Source organism: Triticum dicoccoides, chromosome 3A (genome assembly GCF_002162155.2).
Source record: "Triticum dicoccoides isolate Atlit2015 ecotype Zavitan chromosome 3A, WEW_v2.0, whole genome shotgun sequence".
NCBI classification, from domain to species: Eukaryota; Viridiplantae; Streptophyta; class Magnoliopsida; order Poales; family Poaceae; genus Triticum; species Triticum dicoccoides.
Genome location: NC_041384.1, coordinates 27,881,149 through 27,890,901, shown reverse-complemented (window position 1 = coordinate 27,890,901; position 9,753 = coordinate 27,881,149). Strand labels below are relative to the sequence as shown.

At 43.9% G+C, this 9,753-nt stretch overlaps 1 protein-coding gene across 5 annotated transcripts; it reads right to left on the bottom strand.

Annotated features, from left to right (window-relative positions):
* Window positions 1-2,950: 2,950 nt before the first annotated feature.
* LOC119266839 lies at window positions 2,951-7,774 on the bottom strand. 5 transcript variants are annotated; one of them, XR_005132163.1, is made up of 8 exons: window positions 7,023-7,765; window positions 6,766-6,920; window positions 5,804-5,918; window positions 5,559-5,675; window positions 4,583-4,686; window positions 4,416-4,489; window positions 3,598-3,699; window positions 2,951-3,501 (listed from the first exon to the last, which is right to left on the bottom strand). XR_005132163.1 is itself a non-coding variant. In XM_037548119.1 (8 exons), exons 4-8 carry the CDS (start codon window positions 5,632-5,634, stop codon window positions 3,433-3,435), a joined length of 420 nt encoding a protein of 139 aa, XP_037404016.1. In that variant the 5' UTR covers window positions 5,635-5,675; window positions 5,793-5,918; window positions 6,766-6,920; window positions 7,023-7,774; the 3' UTR covers window positions 2,951-3,432. The 5 variants fall into 5 exon arrangements, 2 of the variants coding, with proteins under 2 accessions (XP_037404016.1, XP_037404015.1); XM_037548119.1 differs by having other exon boundaries at window positions 3,598-3,694; window positions 5,793-5,918; window positions 7,023-7,774; XM_037548118.1 differs by having other exon boundaries at window positions 3,598-3,694; window positions 7,023-7,767.
* Between the last annotated feature and the right edge of the window lie 1,979 nt (window positions 7,775-9,753).

The window sequence follows — 9,753 nt, the reverse complement described above, 5'->3', positions numbered from 1 at the left end:
ATGTCTGGACTCCCGCAAAGCTTCTGACGTTTATCTTTGATTTGCGTGAGAAATCACGTCCGGATCACTCTGCGGATCAATACAAAACCATGTTGAATGGCTTCTATATATGGTCTGGACAATGCGATCCAGACGGTTGCAGGATGTTTACGGATGTGTCTTAAAAATGTCATAAGGTGTATTACATCCCTTAGTGCGGCCAGGCCGGTTGCGCGCGCCCGAGGTAAAGAGCGACCGCCCATCGACTCGCGCGTCCCGTGTTTAGCCATCACACGCTTGCGGCGCGCGGGCACGATCGATCGACCGATCAGTAACGGCAAAGAAACACTCCGCTCAAGTTGCTGCGCCCACATCACGAGCAGTCGTTAAGATCCAGTTCATGCGTATGTTCCTCTGTCATCCTGAACAGACACCTTGTCACATGACATCCCTAAAAAAGTGATGTATACTTCCTGCATCGTACTCCCTCCGTTCTGAATTACTTGTCTTGGATTTGTCTAGATACGGATGTATCTAGACTCATTTTAGTGCTAGATACTTCTGTATCTAGACAAATCCAAGACAAGTAATTCTAGATACTTCTGTATCTAGACAAATCCAAGACAAGTAATCAGAACGGAGGGAGTATTAGTGTAAGCATATAATATCCTTCGTTGGGTTGCTGCTGCTTGGAAATTAAGCTTTTCAGCTGTCCTGCACCATGCGCCATTCTTGAGTGCCGCCTCTCACGCCACTAATCTAATCCACTAGACGCATGCACTTGGTCTCAAGCTCTGTCTAACTAGTTTATTCTAGTAGTATCTTTTTTACACCAAGCTTTGTCTAATCTGTTCTTTTCGGCACAAAGTTCGTCTAATTGCTTTATTCCACTGGAACGGCAAGGAAGCGGACTGTGTTCTGATTTCACCGGTCGATCAACTTGTGTTGATCTGCCTGCTTGCGTGCCTGTCCAGATGGTAGCAGTGGGTTCAATTCCCGAGGCGCTAAACGCATCTGCTTGTCCAGCTGCAATCACAGGCCTTGGACCTTGCCCTTGATTTTCCATGTCATTCCATGCTGGCTGGCAGGTCTACAATGGTCCCTTGGTTAGAAAATAGCAAGTGGGAGGATTCTATTATGAGCAGTTCGGTAGCAAATGCACTGAATCTACTAATCTGTTGTTTCAAGCTGGCCCAAACCGATTAAGCAACTCGATGAACTTGAAAAGAAAGAAACTGGCAAATGCTCTGCTTGCTTTCTTGGGAACCTATATATTTTGCTTGCCAACGTTTTTAACAAAATCCTAAGCGTTACCAACTTATACGGTTTGATTTACTCGTACAAAATAACAGATGGGGCCGGTCGGTCATAGATAGACACCGTCATCTCACAACCTCGATCAGTTATCTATCTTGCCTTCAATCACAATTCTGACGACATTTTGGAATGCGAGTATGCTCGACTACTCTCTAGACCATGTCATTGATGTGGTGTGTGATAAATCGGGGAGCTGACGTGTCATCACTGATGCCGATTGATGCTACAAAGATCCTCGTCTCAAGCAGAATCATGCTCTCTTTATCATCGGATACCAATGTAGTAGTCGCATGCTGGAATGTTGTTCATAGCTGGATATTTCAAAATGGAAACGGTGTGAATGAAGATCGAATGGTTTCCCATGGTTAGGTGGATCAAAATGCAAAAGTATTTATAGATATTTTTCATCCAGATGAAATGCACTTGTATTTCTTCGAGTATAATGCATAAAATTAGAATGGATACAACCTATGTGTTCCCTGATAAATTATACTCCCTCCGTCCCATTACTAAAGTTAAGACACTTATTTTGAGACAAAGTGAGTATATATGCTATGCACCCTCCTTCCTTAGATGTAAGAATGTTCTTGGATCATTTTATTATCTCACTGCCAGCTTTGGATTCACTGTCTCCAAACATCTTATAGTAACTCTAATAGAGTCGCCACCTCGCTGCCTTCATGATGTGCATGGAGCGCGCTCCATGTGCATGTGTAGGCTGGATAGGTGATCCGCAAACTCATAGTCTCCATATTGGTTGCCTCGATATTGTGGGACTCACTCATCAAATGGGACATCATCTTCTCCTCATGTGAAATAGGGGAACCACGTGAAGTTTTCTTGGCACCAAACAGTTTTGGTTGGAGGGAGTGCACTTCAAAAGTTGACTCTGAAATGCCAAATATGGAGGCTGAGAGGCCAGATATGCAGGACCCTACATAAATTATGGATAGAGTGCCTTTTTTTCCACAAGAATCGACGTATTGACAGTCATTATGGCGATTGATGGGCCAATATGAAGATTCTTCTAGAGTTGCTCTCACATACTACATTTCGCTATGTTTCCAAGAATCCGCACAGAAGCGACGAAATCAATGTTGTTAGAATGGGCGAAGCCTGATCTGCTGGGACTTCATGGAAATATATCCAGTGATACCAACACTCACATGCTCCAATGATACAAAGTTGGAAAATTTAAATTTAAACATTCTGAATAATTCTGAAACAAATCATGGATGCTCACAACAGATATTTCAACAACCCCTAAAAAATTCAGATCAAAATTCAAAATACACATGGAGAACCAAAAAAGACAAATCTAGCTGTGAATGGTGTCATTCCAGCTTTTGTCTTCCTTTGACACTACTAGATGACTCGTTGCGCCAATGGCGCAAAGGCCGAATGTAAGCCAATTATTGTGAGAGAATGCATTAATATATTTGTTGCATGAAAAGAATAGCTCATATACTATATGTAGTGAGCACATAAGATTGAAAACGATGCACTAAGTCATGTAGGAAAGTAATCTTGACTTTCTGCAGATGTAGTTGTTGTTGAAGAGCGTTTGTAAAATAAACAGGAATGTAATTGCTTTTAATTTATTGCATACACTGTGATCGGAAGACGTGATCAGGGGGAAGCTCTGATGAAAGCATTGAAGCAAAAGCATGCATAAAAGGAAGCTTGTTTCTTGAGTCATAGTTTTCAGGAAACAGTAGCAGAAGAGTTCTTCACATATATATACAATAAGCGGTGATAAACCGCTTTTCACTACAAAGAGAACAATATAATCTAAAGATGATAGACTACATTACACAGTACTTTTCACCATAGAAGCAGCAGGGGAAGACTAAAGTTTATATATAGCTTGCTCGGAGTTCTCCGAAAGGGGAAAGATATTGGTCTCATTGATGCGAAACAAAAGGTGGCTGTTTTCGTAACAACCAAAGCATGCAGGGCAGGATACATTGACCAAAGTCTACCAGAAACTATTTCTGGTTGCTTCGAGGCGGTGCTCAAAATTATAGGATGTCCGATGTCGCTCGGAAAGATAAACATCTTTATTAATTATCTCACAAATAAAAATAAGGATGTTCTCTGAATAAATTAATATTGGTTTCTGTAAGAGAAATTCAATTAAATGGTCAGCATGATACCCTTCCAGCGTAGACTTCGCTTGATAAGCAAGCAGAATATAGAAGATACCTTGACAAAGAAGAGATATTACAGTTATTAGCATACTGCACCATACCATTAATCACAGTTGCAGAATAAGTAGAACCAAAGAAACCTTAGTCGTACCGTATGTACATATCTAGATAACGGCATGGAAGAAGTGCTCCATGGAAGAACTACTGCCTCGCTTTCTTTGGTGCGCCAACTCCCTTGGCGGCATTGCCTGTTCTAAATTTGATCAATTAGCAAAAACAATGACACGTTAACAACTTTGTTCCTGGTGATAAAGGCTAGATCTTCAGAATGTTGTATACACAGGAAGTGCATAAAGATTAGACACAAAAATTGCAAGACAACATAAACAAACAGAAGACTCATTGAACCCTAGCACATAGGAAACCAACTCCATAGATAATCAATTGGCAGGCGCATGCAACAGGAAAGAAATGGTAATACACATAAAAATGCTGAAGGTACATATATATTTTACTGACCCTCTCATGAATCTAGAAAGAAAAGTCTGATCAAACAGCATTAGACGCATCAGTGAAGAGAGAAAACATAGTCAACATACAAAGGGAACAATGTTTTTCATTGTAAAGAAGGGAAGGCTTCGTAAATTCCTAAATGGGAGGGTAGTATTACTGTTTAGGCATCTATTATGCAATTTATTAGCGAGTAACTAAATAGTAAAAGGCTGTGTTTTTTTTTGTGAGTAAGTGATTAATCTGCATATATCAGTGAGGTACAGAACAGGAATTGAGCCTGGTAACAAACCCGCACTCAGTAAATTTGTAATTGTTGTGACCAAGAAGCAAGCAGAAAAATAGTTGAACCTTAGAACTTATATTAGAAAAAGTAGAGATCAAATGCATATACCAAAGCAGCAGCCGTTCCATAATCTAACACAACAATCTAATTTGTTCTATAGGAGGGGTTTTCACCTTTTGGTCTTAGAGGGGTCAGGAAGCATGTTCTTTGGATCCTCAGCAGATGCACTTTCAGTTTCCTCTCCAACCTGTATAATTTGGTGTTATCAAAGATCATTGTACATCAAGCATGATCTATGCAGAATGGGTATGATATCTGCATATTAAGCATAGGCACGAACATTTAGCACGGATGCAGGCTGAACAATATTTTCAGCAGTGGCACCTTCTTCAGTCTGAGAGGCCACTTTGATAGCACGGGCAGAATCATTTAATTGTCTGCATTCTAATATGGTTTTTTGGTGTGTAAATAGACGATCAGCAATACAACATTGAAGCCAAGCTAAATAAAAAATAGTGGTATAGTAGGCAACCTTTCCAAAACAGCAGAAACTAAATAGGATTTTGTTAGCGTTGGTATTCTAAATCAAAGCTGAGATTTCCCAACAAAATTGCAATCTGGGATCACATAGACTGTAGTATTAGAAAGGACATATGCAAGTAATTCTGTATGATTAATTATTAGGGCCAGTTGAATTGGCAGGATCATACACTAATCACAATTATCATTCAACTTTGTTTTATATTTAACGTCATAAAAGATTCTACATATTAAGATGTTGCCTAGTACATAGTCAACATGCTAAATGAATGGTTAGAGTCAAAAGACTTGGGGTCTGTTTGGTTCATACAGTACATTAAATCAAGCCCTCCACGGCAGCAACACCGACACAAAAACGGCAGCGACGCAAGCGCAACACACAACAAGCTCAGAACAAAGGAGAGCACGACACTTCTTGGGGGACAACATTCAGTGAAGCATCTAATCTGTATTTTGAAAGTGAGTCACCAATAGAAGTATTTGAGAGCCAAGAGCAAACTATTTTGAGACCCAAGAGCAAACTATTGACTCTAATCACCAGGCTGTAATAAGCATGAGTAGAACTCAAAATAGTGAAAGGATGAGAATCGAATAAATATCACTTCATTATTTCTTTCCTAACTGAAGCAAAAACAATCTCTTGCCCTGCCGGCACACAAACAAGGTGCAATCACACAGCCCAAACCTCATTTAGTTTCAACACATGTTCTTCATCCATTGAATTCCAGGGAAGGCAAGAAAATTGAGAGAGCAAGAGACGTTGTAGAAGTCGGTACCTGCGGAGCTGCAACACCATCTCAACCATCTCTTCGCCGCCTTGAGCTTGAGGGAGGAGGGCCGGCGGCCTGGCATCGCGGGTGGCCCGAGCTCTTCCTTCTTGCCACTGTCCAGCGCTGCCACACAAAGCGCCTCCATCAGAACCCCGATGCAGAGGGAGAGCACGCCAAAGTAGGATGATATCAACAGCCAAAGTAGGATGCAGTGTTATTTGGACTTGGTAAAGAAGTTACCCTCTTCTTACTTTTTTGCAGTGGAGTAATCTAGCAATTCAGCAGCACCCGAGTTTTGGCGACCTTGATTTCTTCTTCAACCATCAACAAAGCCTTGACGCAAACATGTTCACATTTAATAGAACCCTATTAAAAGAGATATTCCAAATTAAGGAAAAGTAATCATGGTAAAATCTTAATTCATGAACAATTTGATATGTTGAGCATATTGTTTGCTTCTCAAAGAGTGTGCCAAGATTGATGCTCTCGGGATAGAAATCAACTCGAATACAACAACTACTATCAGACTTTCTGCACGTCTCTCGACAACAAACTGTGCTGGGTCCTCGATCGTAGCAAACAATGTTACCAAGTCCATCCACCACATTAGGACACATGCTGAGATAAAAGGGTAAGAAGATACTTGCCCTTTCCATGGCGTAGGCAGCATCAGTCAGCACGGTGGAGCTGTGCCATAGGGTGGGCGCTGGATTGGAGACCAGCGAGGCTATTCGTGAGTTGGGTGGACTGGCAGCTCGCGTCGGCATGGAAGCAAGCAATGCTTTGCGGGCGTCTCGCCATGCCGCGGACATGGCCTTGACGAATCCGCTGATCATTAAATTTTCCATGACCATGAAAAGATAAACATGAAGGTCAGGCATAGGCTATAGTTGGATGCATATACAGGACGATGCCTAACAAAGATCCAGTACAATTTGTTCTAAACCTAATCGATTGGTGAGCCGGTCAATACTGACCCAAATTAAACTGAAGGTATGACATTACAGAAGCATAAATTCAGAAATGGAAGAACTCAAATGTATTTGTTCAGTTCAAGGAATGTGTGAGTTAAAATAGACTGCTCCTAACGAAGTCGTTGGTCCCACTTCTACCGGCACACATACATACGCCGATTGAGCGCAAATAGAAGGCAATCGCCAGCATATGCAAACTAAAACGTAAAGAATCAAATCTGTTACAGAGAAAAGGATACTCGCTGGGAGCCGTCATCGTGCATCATCTACAGCCTCCATCACCCACCTGCCGAGGACTCCATCCGCTGCATGACTGCATGAATGGCCTCCTATTTTGCCACAGCAAGGTGGAACCAGGTGTAGATGTCGTCACCCACCCGTTGAGGCCGCCGTCCTGTTGAGCGATGACAAGGAGGAAAAGGTGAAGCGCACGCAGGGGGCTGGGTGTTTTGGTGTGGAAAAACAGAGATAATGAGAGATGGGGAAGGGATCTCACCGCCTTAAACTTGAGCTCGTGGACGAGCCGTCCTCTGCTGCTCCGCCTTGACCACCTCGAGCACCCCCTCTGTCTTCGTCCTCTCACCTTCTCGAGTAGATCCATGACCATCTCCTTCCCCTCCCACCTCAGCCCTCCCTACCCTCAACTATGCAGACTCGGCTACAGCCCCTCCTCGGCGACCTGAAGCGAGGGCCTACGAGGAGAGCGGCACCAATCCTCGCGCGGGCCGACGCCGGTGGAGTCCCTCTCCAATTCGAAGCCACACCTCCCTCTCTCACCTGCAGATCGAATCCAGCACCGCCACCGTCGCCGGCCAGCTCATGGAGTCCAGCCACCGCCGCCCAAGATGTTGGTTGCTGCTCCCCTCCTTTCCCCTCCTCCGCCGTCACCCCACATGCCGAGTCCCGATTGAGGCCGCACTCCTCGGCTCGAGGTCCTCCGGCTGAGGCCGGATCGAGGTCGTGCTCGTCGAGGCCGGCCACGCGGGGGAGCCCGTCCCGCGCGAACCCAGAGCAGGCGGTAGAGACGGGTTCGCCCGCGAAGCGCTTGGCCACAGCAGCCTGCGCCCGAGCGATGGGAAGGCGAGGAGGAGGAAGAGGCGAGGCGGTGGAGAAGTAGCAGTCGGCGGCGGGGCTCCTAGGGCGCAGGAGGAGGAGGTGGGAGGGAGTGGCGGCGGACGAGGGAGGGAGGAGCGAGGGGCGTGGGGCTGTGGATCGGGGCTAGGGTTAGATGCCGTTTTCTACCCTGCGCGGTGCGGTCATTTTTCCGCTCGCCTGGTGCGCTGCACCCCCACGCGCGGCGCGGTGCTGTGGGCTTTTTTCCCTTGCGTGGTACCGTGCGCCGGAGGCCTTCGTTGTGACTACCTACCCCTTCATCCTTTATAAGTTAGATTCATGACGGATTTCTCTTTCTTGTTTCTCGATGCATATTTGGAATTTTGATCTGAATTTTTTAGGGGTTATCTAAACATGTGATGTAAACATCCATGATTCTTTTCGGATTTGTATTGAAGTTTAAAATTTGAAAATTTTAAACCGGTAGCATGCAAGCATTTGTGGGTTGGTATCACCTGATACTTCCCCGTGGAGTTTATCTGTCTAGTTGCGATGTTTACCCCGTACTTTACTTTTCTGTGAGTTCAGTTTCGTTTTCTACAAAAATGGAACCAGATTTTTTTTGAGGTAATTGGCAGCAGCCTTTTATTTATACATAAGCTTGTTCATTACAGATAATGGTCCTGATAACATTAGGAGTCTCATTAAACCAACATGATCTACCATCATACTCTGCCGACCTGGCAAGAGTGTGAGCTGCCAAATTACATGATCGATAAACATGGATAAAGTTACAAGACCTAAACTTTGTAGCCCAGTTCTTGATATCGTGGACTATTGCTCCCGTAGGGGATCTATCCAAATTTGGTTCTTTGATTTTGTTGATCAGCGATAATCATTCAGAAGCCACCATTACTCTCTGCATACCTCTCTCCCCAGCAAGAACTAAAGCTTGACGAAGTGCCATGGCTTCTGCAACTTCAGGATTTTGGATTCGAGCAAAGTAGCCTCTGCTTGCCGCTTGCACCATCCCCCGATGATCGCGAATGACCACGCCAAATCCAGCTCTTGTAGACTGAGGAAAGATTGTTGCATCCACGTTGATAAGCATCGACCCTTCCGGCGGCGGAGACCAATTTTGGCTAGACTTCAAGGCCTCACGCCTATTGAAATTGGTCGAACTGAAAAGATGCAAATTGATGAACTCAATATAGGCTTTGATCTTTCCCACAACACGAAGTGGGTGAATTAAAGCCTCATCATTACGATGAGCATTTCTATTCTCCCAAATATGCCAAATTGCCATGGCAAAAACAATGGCATGAAAATCAGTAGCATTAAATAGCCATGTTAATATCCATTGCCTAATATGGGTAAAGCTTTTCAGGTTCAGGAAAATTCTATAATCCTTTTTAAGTTCTTTCCAGATTTCTTTAACATAGTGACAATGCAGAAAACAGTGTTCAACAGTTTCCTCCCTATTGCAAAAGTAACAATTATAGCTTGTAGGTATGGATCTTACTTGAAGTTGATAGCCTGTAGGGAGACAATCATGTGCCAGCCTCCATAATACTACTTTCATTTTATTAGGACACTGAATTGCCCACAATTTCTTCCACATTTTCTCCAATGGCTTCTGTTCAGAAGGTTCAGAAGTTGAACCTTTGCCATCTACACTCTGCTCTCCCTAGAAATTCATCGTTCTAGCTAGATTATAGGCTGATCTCACAGTATATACGACATTCTTTGTGTGGGGCCATGAGGCAAAGTCTGTATAACCTTCTGTACTTAAAGGAATGCTCAGAATTTTCTCCACCGTGTCTTCTGTGAATCTATTTCTGATGGCTGCCTCATTCCATTGTTGACCCCCCTCGGTAATCAAGGAACTCACCAATTGGTTTTCATTGGTTGGTTGCAGAGTTCCGGGAATCACATCTGGAATCCAATTGTCCCTGTATATATGTATTTGTTTGCCATCTCCCACTCTCCACTGCAGGCCTTTTTGTACCAATCGCTTCCCATACATCAGACTACGTCGTGTGTAAGATGAAGACCTCGGGCACTTCACAGTCCAGAAATCCCCATCAGGATAATACCTACCCTTTAACACTCGGGCACATAAAGAGTTGGGCTCGGTTAAAAGACGCCAACATTGTTTACCCAACATGGCTTGA